Consider the following 22,756-nt stretch of genomic DNA (forward strand, 5'->3'; position numbering starts at 1 on the left):
TAAACATGTTTTTCCAATCATTAAATAGTTAGAGCAAAGAGCCTTTGACATCATACGGTCTGTTTGGTGGTCATCTTTACCAGTAATAGTATTTACCAGGGGAGAAGACTCAGTCTGCTGTAATATGTTAATGTTTCTGATCCCTTTTGACTTCTCTAAAAGTATGTCCAGCAAGGTCTAGCTGTGTTCCATGTACAATGACAGTATGTGTCTGACATTCACTCTTGTTACCCTTAGTAGCAGCTGAAACACAAATCTATCTGTCTTTTTAAGCCCCCTTACTCTTTGATTTTGTAGAGCAAACTAGATCCCATCTGTGCTATTAAACATGTTGTGAAGAACATTTTAATTGCATTTAAGCTACTGTGATTGCAAGTAGGTCACTACGCAGAAGAGTAAATGAGCAAAAAACAGCAAGTATATGCTTGAAAACAGCAAATATATAGATCCAGATCACAAAGGAAAGGGTCTGGATCTGAGCCTGGACCAAGTCAAATCTTCAGTTTCATAGCAGACACTTTAATGACCGAGACTAGACTGAGTAGTGTAATTCCCCAAAAGCAGGAACCCATTCTGTGGTCTTGAGTTTCATGTTCCCAAAATATTTGTTTTTTCTTCAAGTATTCCAGTTTCCTGAGACATCTTAGCAATCTGGCCCATTAGGAGAGAATTTGGATTTATACATCCATGTGTAGCCAGTGATGGACTGGCGTCTTGACCGAGGCTGGTTTCTGCCTTGCTCATGTACAGCTTGCAGCATTACCAACCCATACGTTTTTTTTCCGTCATAGGAATCCAGAATTGCTTGTATGAGAGAGGGTGTGTTCCCGAAGTTTTTAGACTTTCCTCAAATTGCTTCCTCCACCAGCTGGTAGTCAGCCAGTCAGCTGTATTTAGGTGGTCTTCTTATCTGACTTTAATTCCTTTGCCACAGCTGCTCTTTAGCCAGACTTGTTGCTATTCCCATCACAGAGGCATCTAAAGTCAGGCCACAACTGTATCAATGAGTGAGGTTTTGAACAAGATTCCTTCTGGATTTAAGTTTTTTTTTTTTTTCAGAAGTTGCAGCTGTATTATTTGCCTTCACTAGGTGTTTTTAGCACTCTATACCATTTATGCACATTTGGACTAACTGCATTTGCTTTGCTCACAACCCCTTCACTAGATATAACAAAATAAGAAGTTGTGATGGTATCTTAGTTCTAAGCCAGGCTTCAGCCATATGTCTAAAATATAAAACCTTTGGTCAGATTGTGCAATGTATATGGTGGTTGGATGTGAAATTTTATAAGTAAGGGAAGTATTTTTCATTATCAGTGTTACCTTTTTTCATACTGAATTTAAACATGAGGGTGGCACGATGGCACGGTGGGTAGTGCTGCTGCCTCGCAGTTAGGTGACCCGGGTTTGCTTCCTGGGTCCTCCCTGCATGGAGTTTGCATGTTCTCCCCGTGTCTGTGTGGGTTTCCTCTGGATACTCTGGTTTCTTCCCACAGTCCAAAGACATGCAGGTCAGGTACATTGGCAATTCTAAATTGTCCTAGTGTGTGCTTGGTGTGTGTGTGTGTGCGTGCCCTGTGGTGGGCTGGCGCCCTGCCTCGGGTTTGTTTCCTGCCTTGCACCCTGTTTTGGCTGGGATTGGCTCCAGCAGACCCCCGTGACCCTGTAGTCAGGATATAGTAGGTTGGATAATGGATGGATGGATGGATGTTTTGTGTGTGGTTCACCCCCATGAGGCAGGGCTACCTGCCAATCACCACCAGGAACTGCCTAAGACATGGACATGAATGATTTATTTAACATTGCAAAAAATTGCACCATATTTGCTTGTCAGCTATTATACTATGTATAACATTAATACAGTATGATATACCCAGAATAACATATTAGTTATTAATTAAATGACTTTAATCATTTTTTGTATTTTATAAAAATGCCAGATCTGTATTGTATATGAATAGAGTGAACAGTTATCCATTTGGCAAGTGCCTGTCAAGTATTAAGCTACCAACATGATGGTGAAGGACCAGTTGGGGACTCAAAGTGGTAGCATACCACAAAGCCACTGGAGACAAAAGAACCACAATTCAAATCTAAACATTACTCAAGTGGCACAGAGACATCAGGGCCTGCTAGTAGCAGTTTTAGGCTGCTATCCTTATATCTTAGGAGCCTGTGGAGTGTAAAATGTGATGAATGAATGTTTTAGCATCTCTGGATTCTGTCGTTGTTATTCTTGGAGTTTTTCTAAACATTTTTTAGCATGGTTTATTATTTTTATTATTTTAACATTGATGTCACTAAAAGTCAGCTTGGATGGTCCTACATAAGGTTGTTGCAAGTTATAACTGGCTTTCGAGAAATTGATTCTTTTTTAAAATAAATAATGTTTGCTAGTGTTAGTTAGGGGTAAGAAAAACATGGAAAATTTAAAATATTTTTCTTGCTTACCTTTTCAGTACTGTTTTCTCTAAGCTAGACAGAAACATTTTCGAAAAGGACCAGAACAGACATAGTCAGAGATGCACAAAGTTTGTTAACCAGAAGGCCATCCTATCTTTCATCAAAACAAAAAGAGTAAAATAGAAATCACAGTCAAAGGTTACAAAGAAAGAGGTCTTTTAAATCCAGGAAATTCAAAGAAATGATTTGACAAGACATTTACAGGTTTTTATCCAGTGTTGGATAAGTTAGAACTGAAAAGGGTGCCCATTGTTCAAACAAAATGGTGTCAAAAGACAATATAAAAAATTATTAACTTTTTAATAAACATCAATTGCACAAATGGATTTCATAGGTCTGAAAACCCCAGAAAAGTTTAGGAAATTGCTTAAAAAAATCCAAAAAAGAAGAATCCAACCATAATAACCAAATTGGGTTTTTTTTTTTGTCCTTTCTGGTTTCCCTGACCCTGGTTTGTATTATGGCATCAATTTTTGTTTTCTACCATCCTTTCCTTATTATTTTTGCTACATTAAAATAAAGTTCTTTTTTTTTTGCCATCATATAAGTAAACTTCTTTAATGCTTAATTTCTATCCTGAAAAGAATTTATCGAAAAATGACCCTAGGTGGGGCTATTTTTAGTTAAAGATGAAATTATTAGATTCCCAATATAAATGGAAATGGAAATCGTGTCTAATGTACAACATTCATGAAGAATTGCATTCATTATTGTAAAGATCCCTACTTGGAACATTTTGGACTTTGTAAAAATCTCCTAGATTGCTATATAATACATTTATTGAAAATTGGAGCAGTCAAAATTATTAGCCCCTATTACTAATTACTCAGGAAAAAAGGTAGCAAGTTGAAGTTTTCAAGTTTCAAACCACACCTAATTTGATTGTCCCAAATGATCAGCCTTGATTCAATTAAATGAACACAAATGAGTAGGATTAGTGGCACTTGAAGACTAGATTGAGAGATACCACTCTTATATTTTTTGTAGCATGGAATTTCATCATGCCAAAAACCCAAGAAATAAGTCCGGACTTCAGAAAGAAGATTGTGAATGCCCATCTTAAGGGGGAAGCATTTCACAGTTTCTAGAACGGCTGTATTTGACATCATTGAAACAAACCTGGGTGCGGTCACAAGTACAAGATATCAACAACTTTTAGAAAGGAAAATCATCAGAGATGTCAACAAGACCGGCCTTGTCTCTGTGAAGATAATTGTCACTGAACTGGCCTATTCTGGACTTGAAGTCTCCAAAATGGCTATTGTAAGAGCATTTCATTGTGGTGGGGCTTCAAGATCATCGCCCAAGGAAAGCTCCATTGCTCACACAGTGGCACCTCAGAGCCAGACTGAAGTTTGCCTGAGACAATCTGAAACATGAGGATGAGCTTTTGATGTCTGCCCTTAGTCTAATAAGACAAAACTGGAGCTGTTCGGGAGTATGGATGTTGCTCTCATTTGGCAAAGGGTGAGAGGGACCTTCAACCATAGAAACATAGTTCCCACAGTTAAACATGGGGGTGGGAACATAATGCTGCCGGTTTATTTTGCTGTTTCATTCGCAGGGAACCTTGTTCAAGAACATTGGATCATGAAGAAGGAATATTATGTTGACATTTTGAAGGACAATGTGAAGACGTCTTCTACCAGTCTGGCTTTAGGTGGCTGTTGGGTCTTCCAGAAAGATAATGACCCAAAGCACTCATCAAACTTTTTTAAAGACAACAAAATCAAGGTCTTGGTATGTCCTTCCCAAAACCCAGATCTCAATCCTATCATAATGTCTTGGGAGATTTGTCTTTATTCTTTTGGAAGTATGTCTCTTGTAGATACATTTGGTACTGGTCACTTCCTTGGTAAAGCTAACAGTTTTGTTCCATTTCTCTTGGGGAGCTAGTAATTTCATCCTTAACTGTATACTTACTTCATCCCTAGACTCATCTTTTTTAAATGTCCACTAACAGAAATGAATACTACAAAGATGAAAAATAAAAAAGCCACACACAAAACAAATGTTCAAAAAACACTTAAAAATAACTTGTTAAATGCATGGGCCCAAATGCAAAAAGTCCCTTGGAATTGCCAGAAATCCATTACAACTATTAAGACCCTGACAAAAGATCAGAATTGGCACTCTTACAGTGTTCCAGTGTTCCATGTTTGGTTTATATGAAGGGTGAAAAATGGCTGCTCAGACCATGTAACTTCAACCACACCCCATGACAACACACTCAGATAACATGTGGTGGTGGTGGCCATTTTGAATCCTTGAAATGTACAGTAGGATTGGCAGAAAAACAATACAACAATAAATATAAAGGAAGTGAATTACAGAAAAATAGCACGATATGTACTCCAGGGGCACATTGAATCTAGACATGTTAAATCTAGATTCGGCAGACAGACTGAGATGAAGACTCATGGTTATAAGGAAGAAAAGTCAGTGTTGTGTGAGTGTGAGACAGAGAAATGTATAGAAGACTAGGGGGCTTCGCCCCCTGCTCGCTTCGCTCGCCAACCCCCGTGTTTGGTTTTCCGGATACACACTTTTAAGATTTTTTTTCTTTGAATTGTTGCTATTTCATTAGTTTCACTTTTATTTCAGAACTTCTGTAAAAATAATATTTGTAATCTTGCCAGTCCCAATATGCTGAATGTTTTTAATGAGGTCAGGATAGGTTTCTCTGTTTGGAATTTCAGCACAGACAAAACGATCTACATCATCAGCAGTTAATCATTTTTTTTTACAAAGTAAAAAAGTAAGTAGAGTTCTGCATTGGACTCCTGTCTGTAAAGTCGCGCTATTTTCCTCTCACAGTTCCAAAAGTGCATGGGGTTACCAAGGTGATACCCCAGCTTTTGTCTAGGTTTTTGTACAAGGGCTAGACAGAACGTTTTTGACTCCTGGGATAAATGTAGCTTTTTAAATAAGCAGACAGATATATATATATATACACTAACAAAGTAACCAATAAATGCATGTGCGGTAAACTCCGTTTTTGAAATTCTCAAGATTCTTTATTTGTCACATGCAGAGTTATACAGGACAACACGCAGTGAAATGCATCCTGAACCGCTTATCAAAAACTGTGCAAAGTTAGAAGAATATCAGTTAGATTAACAAAAAGTCATAGATTGAAAGATAACAGTATAGTAGAACATAATAAATAAGTATAATTATGTGAATAAAGTAGAATTAAGTGTTAAGGTGCAATAGTGTAGTAATTATTGTGCAAAGTTAGACAGGTGCATAGTTAAATGAGGCAGTTTGTTTGTTTGCGCTACTGCGATCTTTACTTTCTTTTTTTATATTTTCTAATTTTCCGACTTTCATATCCTTCAACTTTCTCCACATGTGTATAGCGCCATTTTTTTTTTTTTTTGAGCCTTTCTAATTTCACTGGTTTCATAGTCTCTAACCTGCTCTGCATGTGTTTAGTGTCAACGTTTGTAAACGTCTTTATGAAGTTCTTTGTCATTTTACTCATTGTCTTTTAATTCTGAGCCGTACAGTACAATACATAGAACAGAATAAATCCTCAATACAATATAAAAATAAAAATTCTAGAAGTAGGGAGTAGAATTTCACATTAGATGATATCACATAATATGATTTGGATTTGGAGACCTAATTCATCAAGCTGCCTCCCCCATTTTGCCATTCCACATCTGAAATAGCGCTAATCCGATGAAAGGACCCCTCATTCCCACTTCCCCATTCATCAGGGATGACTTTACCTTAGGCAGGCAATCTACAAATTAAAGAGATTGTTATTTTCTTGTGAATTGTTACATATGCATTATTTTCACTTTTACTTTAAAAAACAATACTTGTCCTTTATTTTCGGCCATGTGCCTGGTTACATCTCTTTCTTCCCAGACGTATAATCCTGCTCGTGTTGTGAAGGGTGTTGCGGCTGAACGTACACTAAGGATATGCCTTTGGATCATTTGCTGTCTTTTTGCTGCTTGCTAGCTGCCTCTTCTGCCTGTCGAATGTCGTTGTTTTAAGAGCTCGGAGCACATGATGCTTGCCTGCCAAAAGCAATCCAACAACTGCTAGCTTAGAGGTCTGTTGACTTGTTTTAAATGATGGCTCACTGCCTGGTCTCGCATGACATTGTTAAAGCAATACCTGTCTTTTATTACTAGCCCCAGGCGTGTTTTAATTCTTTCTTGCAGGATGTATAACGCTGCTCACGTTCGGAAGCGGTGGGGGGGGGGGTTAAAGCTGGTGTCGCGCTGCCCTTCGATCTTTTTAAAGCCTGTACAGCCGCTGTCCTTTTTGCTTCGGCCCTGGGACAATCTCTTGGCACCAAGTCTCATGCTTACGGTCCCCGCGAGACGCACCGTGGCAAGTCTCCTTGGTCTCGCAGGTCTTTTAAATGTCTTTCAAGATTATCACGTATCGTAGCCTTGCATTTGCTCTCCATTCCAGGATTTCCTTTTATATATAGAGAGATAATAGGATATAGTGGTTGGGTGATCCTGGAAGGTGAGATATGTGAGCCATCTCTCCTGAGGGATATGGGAGAAGATGCCAAAAGGAGGAGGTAGTAGTTTGGTTGTTTTGTATTATTTATCCTTATAAAAGTCTGCATGAGTGATGCGTGCTTTGAAATTAGTGTAACTGTGTAACTATTTGCAATTTATAATTCTAATAAAAGCTGCAAGAAAGATATGTGACTTGCACCACAAATCATGATGATAAAGACAAGCATCTTTGCAGCCCTCACTATATATTGAATCATGAATCCCAGTTAAAATATTAAGCCAGTCAAAGCATACATTCATTAGGTTCTCAGCAATACATGGGTATTGTTGGGGCAAGAACTGAAGCTGGTTCCATATAGGAAGCAGATGGGGACTGTGAACAAGTTTAAATGTACAGACCTCTGCCCGAAGAGTCAGAGGGTCTTTTCTCATATAAAACTACCCTGAGTTGCTCTGATCCCTATAGCACACCTGATAATGTATATATTAGTGGATGTTCTTGTGAACAGTGCACTATTCTGTGCCATTTATGATACAGTCAGAATTTCAGAGCTGTCTAGATATAGCCATATCAAATACAATTTCAGAATAAATAGAAACGATTTTTTGTTGTGCACAGTGCTCCAGAGAAGCTGTCCGAATCTTATCACTCAGACAGTATGGGCAGAATCCCTATGGTAACAGTGACGTGAGAATGAGTACAGCAATTAGCCTGATGTTTGAGAAATCAGCGTTTTAAAAAGCCCTATCTGCTGATTCTGAAGTCTTTATTCATTATAGGATATACTTGACCCCTAATTAATGATTGTAACCATCTGCTAATTATTCTACTCAGCGGTCTTTAGAATAAATGTCATTACAAAAGAATTAAGTCTAAGGATACCCCATTTGAATATTAAGTTTATCACATATGTTCTAAAACTGCTAAAGATAATGAGACCTTTCTTGTGATAGTAAGAGGAAGAGGAGCTGAGGCTTTCTCAGCTGTTCTCACTGTGGGCTGTACATGTCTTTCTTATTACAGTATGTTTATGTAATAGCACCCATTTACTTATTTTTAACTGACCTTTGAGCTATGTGTATTGCTTGTTTGCAGTAAAACACTAATGCCTGCATGTGTTTGTACTTGTGTTTTATTTTTTTGTGTGTATACTGTGATTAATAATAATGTGACATTAAAGCATTTGCCTTAAAATCAGCACAAGTGGTCAGAATGGCCAAGGATGAAAATTATTAGGCTTGTACTGTATGAGTATTATGCTGACAAGTACCACTATAGAAATGCACATGAAACTAGGAATAAGAAAAATAATAACCAGACAGCATAGAATTAAGGCATATTTATATTCGGGCACAGACAGCTGAAGATGTGGCCGAAAACACAGTTTGCACACCCTGGACTGATTATACTGTAAGTATTCAGTGTGTGACACTGCGGGGCTGCAGAATCCTCCAATGTTTTTTTCTTTGCCTTTACATATAAACCTTGCTGATATTTACATTTGTGCCTGCACTAACACTCACCTTTGCCCAAGATCTGAGTGAATTCTCACCATGAATTTGTGCATTTGTGGCTATCTATGTGTGTGTGTGTGTCTAATGTTGGATTGTATAGGTGTGGATAGTGATCAATCACTTGACAAAACTATTCTTTGAATGAGCCCTTGCGCAGTCAGTGCAGACAGGCGCACACTGGACCACACGGTCACAAAAGTCTGGAGGCACATGGTTACTAACTCAATGGTTCATAATCAATGACTGTTGATGAAATTTACATCACATGCAACCTAGTGGACCCTTGTGGTGATGTGAACATTCCACGTTTATTGCCCTCCTGCCACAATCATTGGATGTTGTGGCCAAATCATGAGATGTTTGGGGCGGAGTGGTGGCTCTGAGGCTAAGGATCTGCGCTGGTATCCCGAAGGTTGCCGGTTCGAATCCCCGTCAGTGCCAAAAGAGATCCTACTCTGCAGGGCCCTTGAGCAAGGCCCTTAACCTGTAATTGCTCCAGGGGGCGCTGTACAATGGCTGACCCTGCGCTCTGACCCCAAGGGGTATGCGAAAAAAACTAACAAACACTGTAAGTCGCTCTGGATAAGAGCGTCTGCTAAATGATGTAAATGTAAATGTTTTGAAACTAAATGGCTATCTTGAACTGTGGCGGCATATGTTGACTGTTCAGATGTGACTGTGGAATGATTTTGGCTTTGAGGGTAAGAGGAACACTCGTAAACCCAACAGGAAAGAGGACTGACAGATTGTGCAACAGGTTGACATTACACAGAATGCTGTTTAATGTATTTCTTCTCTTCCTGATTTCCATCATTGTGAATTTTTGACACTGAATGTTCTCAGGTCTTTAAACAAACTAAAATATTAAAGTCAGTAAGCAGCACTTTGCGTACCTTTCCACGTATGTTTTTTATTAAATAGTATATATTTATAAATTATACCTATGTATGTATTACAGTATGAAGTCCTACACAGATGGCAAAAGGTGTTTATTCTTATAAGATGGCAGCTGTATGTAGTTGGGCATTTCTTTTGAAAAATACCAACAAACCTGGCAGGAAGAGTGATAGGATCTCATTGTCGTATCATCCAGTGGCACTTAAAGTAGCACTTGGGTCTTGTTATTACAGGTAATGATGCTACACACAGTCACACCTGTTGTATCAATTGATTTCAAATGCAAATCTAGTAGTCATAAACTCTGAAGGAAAATATGGTAGTCATTGACAAAGATTACATACATGAAGGTAAGTCATGGCAGACCAGGGTGCTCGAGCCAATACACAATTCATGTTCAGTCAGTGTAGACTAGTATTCTGGGATACAGTGAATGGTGTCTCACCTCTATCTCACTGTGATCATGAAGCATTACTTAACAATTTTCTGATACTGAGCAGAATGCATCGTCTCTTTACTTATAGCATGCTTTCCGGAGACAGCAATTCAATTGTCTCTTTAGCTCTTTCCACAGTATTATGTTTTCATTTAAAAGTGCAGACATAAGTCTCCTGTTTCACCATTCATCCACACTACCCCCAATGTTTTTACCCCCAAAAACTGAGAATTTTGAAAATGCTCTCCAAAGCCATATACTAATGAAAACACAGGCTTGGTATTGCAGCGTGGATGAGTAAAAATACAGAGTTTTGAAATCACAGAGTCTTAAGTGTGCGTTGATTTATTTGTGCTTATTACATAGCCCTTGCCTGAGTAAATCCTGCTCATTACCTCTCATTTCCTGATTCAAAGCCCTTCATGAAAAAAAAAAAACATATTCCAGCATAATGGTCATAGAGCAGTTGCTTACCATGGTGCTTGTTTTGTTGCTTAACTGTATGCACCTAAACTGCATTTTGTACAGTTAGAATCCTACATAAACGCACAAAAGGCAAATAATTTATCTTCCCTTCATTGATTCCTCCTCCAATGTGTGCATGCCCAGTGTAGGCAAACGTCTACATCATATGCATTTTTGGTCATTTTAGTGTGGGCCCCGATACTTAATGATGTGAAAATGCTTGTATGGATGGAGATCGTTTTCTTTTAAAAAGTCAGTTTTTAAAGGAAAACATAGTAGTGTGGGCATAGCCTTTGCTACTCAAACAGTTCATAAATGTTATTTTTTCTGAAAATACCAAGTTGTGGCTATACTGTCAGTATAAGTTCCATCCTTAATTGAATGTCAGGTTTGAAAGTGTTATGTTTTATATATATATATATATAATATATATACTACATAATATATTTCCTAAAGGTACCAGTAATTAAATATGTAATTGTAAAATATATATTATTTAAATATGTGCAACACTTCAACATCAGAGAGAGAACACCACACATGACAAGTTTAATCCATGCCCACTTGCTGTTTGGATCTCACTGGGATACTGGCTTTTGCTTTTGTTCTGTTTTATTCAGTTATTTTCTTTTTCTTTCTTAGTTGTTAACACTAAATTTTGTATTCATACCTAATGTTATTTTCAGCCTTTTAAAATTAAATAGTTGCTCATTAGTTGTCTTGCCTTTTGTTAATTGTTTTGTTATTTGATTTTTCTTTTGTTTCCTGTCTCTTAGTTGGATTTATTCTAAGTCTGTGCAAAGTCTTCTTGTTTAGCAAAAAGTTTCTTTTTTGTTGAAAATTGTGGTTTAAGTAACAGATCATGGTTTTGGTGGTTTCTTTCTCCCATTTTTGGTGTAAGTTATTATTAACTATCCAGGGATTGGATTTTAGAGTTTTGAAGAAGAGTTGTGAAATCTGTTTGCACTTTTAATTAATGATTGAATTAATAAATGTTTTCTTTTTTTATTATTTTTCATTTTAGTAATTTTAATGAAAAGCAAATAATAATCCGTACAATCAAATCAAACTTAACAAAACCAAAATTCAACAGTCACCCAAAAGGAAGAAAGAGAGGAGAGCCAGCCAACAAAGTAAATCTTTGAAGCAGCAATGAAGGGAAAATATCCTTTTCCCTGATACAGAAGCTTATTCTAAAATGTTGTAAACTAGATCCTGCCATATTTTTTAAAAAAGTTTTGAACAGATCCTCTGAGTAAGAATTTTTTTTCCCATGTCAGATAGTATAGGACATCAGTTACCCACTGACTTTAAAGAAGTGGGTTGGGGTTCTTCCAGTTGAGCAAGATAACTCTGCATGAAAATAGTGAAGTAAAGGCAATTACAGTTTGTTTGTTTGTAAACCAAACACAGCTGTTAGTGAGTGAGGAGGGATTATGACACCAAGGCTGTCTGAAAGGCATTCAAATATTTTTGTCTAGAAGGATACCAATTTGGTACACGATCAAAACATGTGGCCTGGTGATGCTGGAGCTAGATTGCAATGTTCACAGGTTGAATCTTGCCCTGGAAACATTTTGGACAATTTTAATTGAGATAAATGCACTCAATAGAAGATTTTAAGTTGTAATAATTGAGTGCTTTGCGCAGTGGTAGTGCTGCTGCTTTGCAGTAAGGAGATTGTGGGTTCGCTTCCCGGGTCCTCCCTGTGTGGAGAGTGCTTTGAGTAGTGAGAAAAGCGCTATATAAATGTAAAGAATTATTATTATTATTATTATTATATGAAGCTAGAGTGTATTCTATGCATGGCTGCCTTCCACTCCTTTTCTGAAATGTTAACTGAAAGATCATTTCCCCATTATGTCCTGGGAACTTGGAAAGGAATGTTTTTATAAATTGTGAAGATGCTATCTGAGTCTTCAAGATTAATCGATATTTCCTCTGGAATAGAAATAGAAAGAAGGTGAGGAAAATTGGGCTGGTTCAGTTTAGCAAAGTTTCTAGTTTGAAAGTAGTGTTTTCTTAAAGGATGCATATTTTGTCTGTATAATTTAAGGGGCTCAGAGTTCTTTTCCTTTCATGAACATTAAAATCATAACTTTTTTTTCACAGATGCAGCTTTAATGTTAAAAATGCATCCCACTAACATCTGAAAAGCCCAATTATGTTATCTCTACCCTGTTAGATAGATAGATAGATAGATAGATAGATAGATAGATAGATAGATAGATAGATAGATAGATAGATAGATAGATAGATAGATAGATAGATAGATAGATAGATAGATAGATAGATAGATAGATAGATAGATAGATAGATACTTTATTAATCCCAAGGGGAAATTCACAACTGTTAGGCATAAGAAAAAGTGAAATGGTGCCTTGAACTTCTCCGTCTGCAGTTTAAACCTTTATACTGTATAACATCCAGCTTTAGGGTGTGCATTGCGTGAAGTAAGCAGTAAAACCATGGCCGTTTGTGTAAATTGTAACAAATAAGACATAAACAACATGAAGAGTTGTCTTTATATAGTAATAATACTTTTTAAATTAAAAATTATTCTATTAAGTGATTTCTGGTAGAAGTAGATTCAACACCATGCGGGACTCAAGGAGAATGGAATTAAAATTCAGGAAGGCGTGTCGGACTGCAGGGTATCATGAATCTGAGCTTTGGTGTCCAAGAAAGTAATTCATTCAGTTCAGGTTTTGCATTTTTTTTTAATTTTTTTTGACAGTTATTGAATATTTTTATTGTCATAGTGACTTCTCATTACCATTTTCTGCTTATGTTTAGTGTCATCGCCCCAATTTCAATTATTCCTTTAGTCATGTGTATTCTACACGATGATGTATGATGTCATGCCACGGTTGCTTTAAAATATGCCAGTACCTGCTCCCCTGTCTCCAAGCTGTAGATTGAAACTCTTGATTCTCACATAAAACTTTGGGATGTTAGACTAGAAAAGGGAATAAGCCAGAGATTTGGTTGTGTGTTTTTTTTAATCTTGATTTTTGATCAGTGTTTCAGTATTTGACAATTGATGTTGCATGTATTATTTATTTGTTTAGACCTCGATCTGCTTAGGGACAATGAATTTTGCTTGTCCCTTCATTGCATCACTCCCTGTTGCCTACATTTGTTAGCTAGCATCAACTGTGGTCACAACAGCAGGATGAAGCCATTTTGTAGGTTTTTCTAGACATTTATTAGTGTCCGGATATACTGTTACTCTCCAGGCTTTTGTCAAACATAAATAAATAAAAACAGGTTTAAAAAGTGGGCATATATATATATATTTTATACTGTTTATGAAGAAATTGAAACTGACACCTACAGCATATTGAACTGGGTGAAAATATGTCTTCGGAAATATATTAATCCTCCCTTAAATAAAACATTTTAAACCTTCACCATAAATATCATTATGGTATTTTTTTTTAGCAGAGAGTAGTCCATGCCAGCTGGCACCAACAGACTGGCATGACACTAAAGGTAAACTTTCAAATTTTATAATGAGTTTTATTTATTTTCAGTGTGTAGGCAACTGCTGTGCACCCACCTACGCACATACACTGTGAAGGATGAAACAGAAGTAAGACAAAACCTAATTCTATCAAACAGCTGCTAGCCCTACCCTGGCCTACATTGAGAAGCCCTGGATGCAATAAGACAAAAAGTGTGTGTTTAAAGTTCTAGACAAACAGCAGTCACCCACTGTGTATATGCTTGCCTGCTTCTTCATCTGATGGGGGTTTTTCTTTCTGTGCGTAGTTGTCTTGCTTTTTTTTTTTTGCATCAGAATTCCCTACATTTCCATTTGCAGAGCAAGTCACCAAACTCCTTCCATTGACTACAGGACCCTTTTCAATCTGCAGAACTCCAACTTCTCCAACATTACACTTAGAGTAGAACAATGCATTATATGCTCACATTGAAATGCTTAAAGCAATCATGTTTTTCTTAAAAACATACTCCAAGCAAAAATATTTTTTTGTTAAACAACCCTGTGCTATTTGTGGTGATGGCCAAGAAAATGTTTTATTCTCATATTTTCACAGAGAACAGAAAGAATTCATTTACTGATTTACTGGAATTCAATGGAGGCCAGTGGTGAACAATAACAAACAATATTGAAATATCCATTGAAAAAAATTGTCAAATTACTCGTGTCACATAATCTACATGTTTAATATCCAGTCATATGCTCACAACATCCGAAACACTTTTTTTGCTAAAATATTGTTAGATAAACCACTTTCAGAAAATCCTCTAGTGAACGAACGGGGACATTTTCTTGAACACCGCAAGTTAGCAAAATATTTGTTTTTTTAGGAAATCTTATTTGCTTCTTTTCTGTCTAGAATTCTCTGTTAGGGAAACACTATAATGTCTTTTGTAAGCATATTGCCTACAGAAGGTATTCACCTATTTGGAGGTTGTCCCATTTTATTGTTATACAACTTTGAATCACAGTGAAGTTAATTTGGCTATTTTAACAATAATCAAAAGAAAAAGACTCTTTATTGTCAAAGTGAAAACAGATCCCTGCAATGTTATCTATATTAATTTCAAATATAAAACACAAAATAATCAATTACACAGTATGCACCCCCTTCCAATCAGTATTTAGTACATGACTCTATGAAACGTGCATCTGGACGGTGCAATTTTATCCTGTACCTCTTTGAAAAACTGCTCAAGCTCTGTCAGGTTCCATGGAGATCCTGAGTGAGCAGCCTTTTTCAATTCTCAGTTGGATTGAAATCTGGACACTGACTTGGTCACTCCATGACATTAATATTGTGTTTTTTAAGCCATTCCTGTGTAGCTTTAGTCTTGCTAGAAAACACTTACCACTTTAGAATTGCACATGACGCTCTTAACATAAAGACAATGACCAAAATAGACAGCTGAAATGAGTCAGACTCTCTTTGTTTATAATATTTGGCTTACTTCACTGTGGTGACCTTGAAATATTTTTTTTTGCTTTGCCATTGCATACTCTTTGCTCTTTCTATATTCATATATACTGTATATATTGCTCATAATCACAGATGCTGTTTCTGTGGTTTTTGCTGTTATTCATATACCAATTGAATAAACTCATACTACCGTATATACTGTATTCAGATATAAGTCAGGTATTGAAACCCGAAATACTGATCATAAAATCAGACCCCCGACTTATACGCCCATTCAAAAATGCGACACTTAATTTTTTTTGTTTACATCTTCTTGCTTCCTCCAATCTCGCACCAGTTTCTCAGACACATAGAATTTTATTGCAGCAGCACAGTTATCAATTTCTTTCGCCACTTCAACAACTTTTAATTTAAAACCAGCTTCATATTTTCTTCTGATCGAACTCTCCATAGTAGAAAAGGGATGCTCTTACGATAAAGATGTATTAGAGTGTGAGATACAAAAAACATAAAACTGCAAACATCACTTCGGGTATTACCGTATGGTCACGTAGGCACAATACATAGAAAAAAAAGGCAGTGTGCTCTGTGGTTACTCTCTCAGGTGGACATTAGCATATCATAATCTCTTGGACCAATAACGTGAGTTTTCCGCTTTCAACTTATATGACCAACATTATAAAATACCAGAAATTATATGGTAAAATCAAGCCCGACTTATCCGCGGGAAAACTTAAACATGGGTATATACGGTACTTGCTGTTATTGTTTAGTGCCTATTCAAGTTTATGCAATTCTTAAGCTTTGACATTACATAATAGTTGTACTGTTGTTTGTTCAGAAAATGCAGGTGGGCATAAACAACAGTTAAAGCTCAGAATCTCCCTCACTGAATCCACCCTGGGTGAGAATGGTGTGTTGTTGGTAGGGTGCAGTGATTGGGTAATTGTTTAGTCTGATGTCTAAGAAGCTTAATTTTGGTCTTATCAGAGCACATGACCTTCTTCCAGCTGCCTTTAGTGTGTCTAATATTCTTTCTGCCAAGATGTCATGTGTGTGTATTTAACAGTGACTTACTCTTTGCCACTGTCCCTTAAAGTTGAGATTGGTAAAGCACCCTGGCAATAGTCAGCCACTGTAGTTTGTAAAACGTTCAGAATTATCATTGGCATCTTTGTTGCATCCCTCACTAGTCTTCTTCTGCGTGATCACTAAAATTGTTTGGCCTTTTTAATTTCTTAATGATTGATTGAACTGGACTACAAGGAATATTCAGTGACTTGGATATTTGTATCCATCTCCAGACTTGCTTTTCAACCTTTTCATGGAATTGCTTGGAGTTTCCTTTTGTCTTCCTTTTGTCTTCATTGTATAGGTTAGGCAGTGATACTGACTGCCCACAAGCTGGACCTTCCAAGTAGTGGTGTATTTATACCACAATCTATTGAAACTCCTTAAATACAGATAGGTTATCTCCATGTAATGATTTAGTTGTGTCATATTAAGGGGGATGGAGATTTATGTAATCAATTATTTTGTGTTTTATACAGTATTTGTAATTCATTTAATCTACTTTGCTGACATCTGTTTTCATTTTAAAATGAAAGAGTGTTTTTCTGTTGATTAGTGTAACTCAAGAGTGATTCAGTGCTGTTTAACAATACAATGTGAAAACTTCCAAGGGAGTAAATACTTTTTGTAGGCACTGTAAATATAGTGACCAGTAGGAGTGCCCAATCAACTACAATACAAGGGTTTTAGACAGTGCTGGTTGAAGACCATTTGGAGCTGTAGGCGGAAATGACAAATGTTGCCCCTTGTTGTCCATAGTAGGTAATTGGTATTATTAGACTTCGACAGCCTAGCTCAGTGCACATCCTTTAACTTTCCTAAATGGTGCTTCATATATGGTTGCCTGTGTCTCCTTATAAATTGACTGACACTGGTTTTAGACTGTTTTTCTGTCTTCCTTGTTTAAGATTTTTATTAGTACTTGTTTTAAAACAAATTGTAAAAGAAAGAGTAGTCTTTTGTTGAATTCCTTGGTCTCTGATGGTTAACAAAGTTTGTCTGTGAAGGGCTCAATCAAAAGATTCATGCAGGTGTCCAAGCAGCTTTGTGCCCTAGCTAACAGAGTAAAGATTCTATCCAGGATGCCTTGGACCCATCATTGGCAGAGTTTCTTTCTCTGCGAGTTTGAGAGTTGAACAGCCATATTTCCCCTTGAGTACTTAATTGCTTAAACTAGCCCTGGGTCATGTGAGCAGAAAGGACAGTTCTCTCTCCCTTATTAGGCAGTGCAAACCCCAATGGTCTTCCATCTGAGACATAGACCCTTTCTGAAAAGAGTAGAAAATGCTTTTGGGCGTCATTCTCTGTCCCTCTCTCTCTCTATATATATATATATGTATATACTGACACTAAACATATATCTCTCTGTATGTATATACTGCGGCAGGCTGGTGCCCTGCCCCGGGTTTGTTTCCTGCCTTGCACCCTGTGTTGGCTGGGATTGGCTCCAGCAGACCCCTGTGACCCTGTAGTTCAGTTATAGCAGGTTGGATAATGGATAGATGGAGGTATGTGTATATATATATATAATAAACATGTAAATACTGTATATATATTTATAGACATACAATATATATGTTTGAGTTTGCATATATATTATTTTAATTATTTTTTGTATTATCCAAGGAGACCTAATTTACAAGCATAAGGCCATGCCTTCAGGAAGCTTTTAACCAGATGCCCAGGTTTCAATGGGAGAATTTTTGTGCAATGAGGCAAAAGATACAGAAATTTTAATTGCCTTGCTCACAAAAGAGAAAGAAGTAGTAAAGAAAGACTGAGGGTTGCAGAATTTATTCCTAAAGAGAGGCACACATTTTCATGTTTTAAATGGAGTATATTCTCCTCTTCATATCAGGTCCCTCAGGATGAATGGAGTGGCTTCTCACCTCTTGGAAAAGACGATGAAATCCCATGCCGCAGGATGCGTAGTGGAAGTTACATCAAGGCAATGGGGGATGACGATAGTGGGGACTCTGACACCAGTCCTAAACCCTCTCCAAAGATTGCAGCACGAAGAGAAAGCTACCTGAAAGCCACCCAGCCTTCACTGACTGAACTGACAACTCTCAAGTAAGTTGACATCATTGGTATATTAAATAAAAACAAATATTTAAAATGCTAAATGTGGAATAATATTTACTTCAACAAAAGGTTTAAGTTTCTGTGATTTAATTATCATTCTCAGAATTGTGGAAAAGGAGTGTTACTACCAAATGCACAACAAACTGACTTCATGCAAAAATCTTTAATTTGCAGGAGTAATTGGCTACAGAGACTATGTAATGTGACTGTCATAGGGGCAAAAAGAAAATTATTGGAGTTAGCAGGTTAGACAAAGTGATATAAATTGGTGAGTAAAATATATCTAGAGCAGTCACTAAAGAGACATACAGTATCTTTAACATTTAAAACAGGATTCTGGGAGTGCACATTCATTTTGTTAAAACAAAATCCTTAACATCTTCTAAGAAATGTACTAGATTTCTGGACTCTTTTCACTATTATTTAATGAAACTAATGAATTGAACTGAATGGTCTCTCCTCATGTCTGTAACATATTTGTCCTAAAAGAGTAAAAAGCAAAAAGAAACAGAAAACAGAACTGCATTTTGTGTCTTTGGGCCTTGAAAGCCAATTCATTCAACTGACATTTGAAGGAGACACAACATTTCCACCTATAATATTTGTACTTTATGGAGCTACTGTTTGTCAGTTTAGGGCTTTTGATTCATTTCTTTTTCCTAAATTAATTCAAGATATTTTTCCCATTTCATTCATTTATTTGTCTGAATGGTAAGTGCAGAAGCCTCACTGAATAAAAATTGTAATCAAGTGGACAAGAGCCACTGAATGCTTGAATGATGAATAGTAAGTACTACTACCAATACTTCCAATAATAATTAATAATAATAGTAATTAAGTACTAATATTTAGTTTATTTCTCTCTCAAAGTTCTTCTGGTTGATTATCTTTCAATTAAATATTATTCATATTACAAATTAATTAATATGCAAAAATAATACTTAATAATGTAGTTAAAACGTTGTTTGAAAATTTTTAATAATCATTCTCCTTATATATGCATTCACTCAAGCATTTTGTGGAAGAAATAAATTGGAAATACTGTATATTAAGGAAAGTAATCTTGTCCTCATCTAGGACCTCTTTGAGTCAGGAAGCAGGCAGAATGAAATTTGTTCAATGCATCTTTAATTTTTCTTCAGAAGGAGCATCCTATTACAGCAGTCTGCTAAGGAACATTGTCCTGAGCAGAGGTTGTCAGCAAATGGTCATAGTGCAAAGATAGATGTTGATAGTTATTGATTACTTAATTTACATAATTGTGCTGAATTAACCCTGACATTTATTCTGATTGGTTATTTGGCTTATACTATCTGGATATTTACTCCGATTGGTGAAAAGACATGAAATGTTTTTCAGCAGAGAGCATAGCCAGCTTACATTCCCAAATAAAAGTATCATTTTACTATATTCTCATTCATCTCAAACATTTCTTAAGTTCAGCCCTTACCCTTCTTTTATGAAGTTTTCTGTATACATCACAACTGACAAGTCTTACTGTGCACATGACACTTAGTCATTTCTTAAACCTCCTATAGCATTTTAACTTGTTTACCCAACCTTTGCATTAGTCTCTTCATTCTTTTTGAAAACAAATGCTATGTGTTTCTTTTAATGTAGACTGCATACCAAAAACTATGTTACCCTTAAATAACTGTATTGCCTTTTGATTGTTGTCTTTATTCTATCACACTGTGTAACCAAAATCCCTAAAAGAGTCACAGATTTACTAGGGCCTGTCCCAAAAGGTAGCAACCTCCCCAGTATATCACAGGACACACTCACTCAAACTACCTTGAATATCTTTGGGATTTGGGATCAAACTGGAGCACCTGGGAAAAGCACACGTGAACATCATGGGAGAATGTGCACAGTCCATGCAGACTGTGACCAGGCTAGAAATTGATAGTACGAGGCAGAACGTTAACCACTATATCACCATTCCACCTTTTTATGTAAGTGACAAAAATTACATCTCTGAAAATGTGTTGTATGTTTAATAGTTCATTCAAGTTGTAAGAAAGTAGTGAGAGCTCTAATTTTAATTTTATAAGGTATAATAAAGAAAAGGCGTATGATAAATTGTATGAGAGGTTGGACACTAAGGAGGGAGAAAAGGACCTGTACCGATTGGCTAGACAGAGGGAGCGAGCTGGGAAAGATGTGCAGCAGGTTAGGGTGATAAAGGATAAAGATGGAAATGTACTCACAAGCGAGGAGAGTGTGTGGAGCAGATGGAAAGAGTACTTTGAGAGGCTGATGAATGAAAACAATGAGAGAGAGAGAAGGTTGGATGATGTGGAGATAGTGAATCAGGAAGTGCAACAGATTAGTAAGGAGGAAGTAAGGACAGCTATGAAGAGGATGAAAAATGGAAAGGGTGTTGGTCCAGATGACATACCTCTGGGAGCATGAAGGTGTTTAGAAGAGATGGCAGTGGAATTTTTTAATCAGAGTGTTTAAAGGAATCTTGGAAAGTGAGAGGATGCCTGAGGAGTGGAGAAGTAGTGTACTGGTACCAATTTTAAAGAATAGGGGGGATATGCAGAGCTGTAGTAACTACGGGGGGATAAAATTGATGAGCCACAGCATGAAGTTATGGGAAAGAGTAGTGGAAGCTCAGTTAAGAAGGGAGGTGATGATTAGTGAGCAGCAGTATGGTCTTATGCCAAGAAAGAGCACCACAAATGTGATGTTTGCTCTGAGGGTGTTGATGGAGAAGTATAGAGAAGGCCTGAAGGAGTTGCATTGCGTCTTTGTGGACCTGGTAAAAGCATATGACAGCGTGCCTCAAGAGGAGTTGTGGTATTGTATGAGGAAGTTGGGAGTGGCAGAGAAGTACGTAAGAGCTGTACAGGATATGTCTGTGGTAGGAGTGACAGATGCATTTAACATGGAGGTGGGATTACATCAGGGATCGGCTCTGAGCCCTTTCTTATTTGCAATGGTGATTGACAGGTTGACAGACGAGATTAGACAGGAGTCCCTGTGGACTATGATGTTTGCTGATGACATTGTGATCTGTAGCGATAGTAGGGAGCAGGTTGAAGAGACCCTGGAGAGGTGAAGATATGCTCTAGAGAGGAGAAGAATGAAGGTCAGTAGGAACAAGACAGAATACATCTGTGTAAATGAGAGGGAGGTCAGTGGAATGGTGAGGATGAGGGGGTAGAGTTGGCGAATGTGGATGAGTTTAAATACTTGGATCAACAGTACAGAGTAATGGGGATTGTGGAAGAGAACTGAAAAAGAGAATGCAGGCAGGGTGGAATGGGTGGAGAAGTAATTTGTGACAGACAGATATCAGCAAGAGTGAAAGGGAATGTCTACAGGATGGTAGTGAGAGCAGCTATGTTATATGGGTTGGAGACGGTGGCACTGACCAAAAACCAGGAGATATAGCTGCTAAAATTTGCATTTGATATGACAAGGATGGACAGGATTAGTACATTAGAGAGTCAGCTCAGGATGGATGGTTGGGAGAAAAAGTCAGATGCGAGATTGCATTGGTTTGGACATGTGCAGAGGAGAAATGCTGAGTATATTGGGAGAAGGATGTTAAGGATAGAGCTGCCAGGCAAGACGAAAAGAGGAAGGCTTAAGAGAAGGTTTATGGATGTGGAGAGTGAGGACATGCAGGTGATGGGTGTAATAGAGCAAGATACAGAGGACAGAAGGATATAGAAAAAGATGATCAGCTGTAGCAACCCCTAACAAAAGCAGCCGAAAGAAGAAGAATGCAAGAGACAGAATGAGTCAAATTGTTATTGTTCTAGATGTGGACCACTCCATGTAATTGCTGTTGAAAATAATGTTAAATAAAAATAAGTTTTAAAACAGTGCATGGAGAAGACTGATGCAATGATTAGTCCTTCAAGATGGTGCTTGAATAAGAGATGCAAACCTCCTGTTCAGGGTTTCTTGATATTGTGCCAGTCGAAGAGGATTGGTAGGGAGTGAAGAAGTGATGTCATGTTCTTCTTAGAAAGTGTTCCCTTACAGACTAAGGTCAGAAATGGAAAACAGAATAGTAATTGTGTAACAGCCTTTCCCTCCCCACTGTAACAGATTCATCAGACACCCACATGCACCAAGTAGGTTTATTTTATCACCTAGACAAGCAATGTTCATGTACACTTGACAGTTTAAAAAAATAACTAGATTTAATAAGGTGGCTGAAGAGAGATTCATGGCTTATTTCTAAAAGAAAAATATCTGTTCATTTTCATTCATTCATTTTTTTGTTTACTAGCTTTGTCAAAAAAAGTTGTGGAGGTCCTACTCAATTTTGCAGAAACAAGTGCCAGACAGGAATCACTCTTAGACAGACCACCTACCAGTATCTATGACAGGGTACACTCACGTAAGTCTCTAATAAGCCTAGCACATAGAATATGATAAGAAAA

General features: G+C 37.2%; 1 protein-coding gene across 2 annotated transcripts in view; it reads left to right on the forward strand.

Annotated features, from left to right (window-relative positions):
- The window catches only part of LOC114653422 (disks large-associated protein 1-like), a 518,937-nt gene that overhangs the window by 253,506 nt on the left and 242,675 nt on the right, over nt 1–22,756 (forward strand). For both annotated transcript variants that reach the window (XM_051929152.1, XM_028803752.2), the window contains exon 3: nt 18,124–18,338. In XM_051929152.1, the coding sequence (XP_051785112.1) occupies nt 18,124–18,338 (215 nt within the window). The remainder of the gene's footprint in view (nt 1–18,123; nt 18,339–22,756) is intronic.

The sequence above is a fragment of the Erpetoichthys calabaricus genome, chromosome 6, assembly GCF_900747795.2.
Source record: "Erpetoichthys calabaricus chromosome 6, fErpCal1.3, whole genome shotgun sequence".
NCBI classification, from domain to species: Eukaryota; Metazoa; Chordata; class Cladistia; order Polypteriformes; family Polypteridae; genus Erpetoichthys; species Erpetoichthys calabaricus.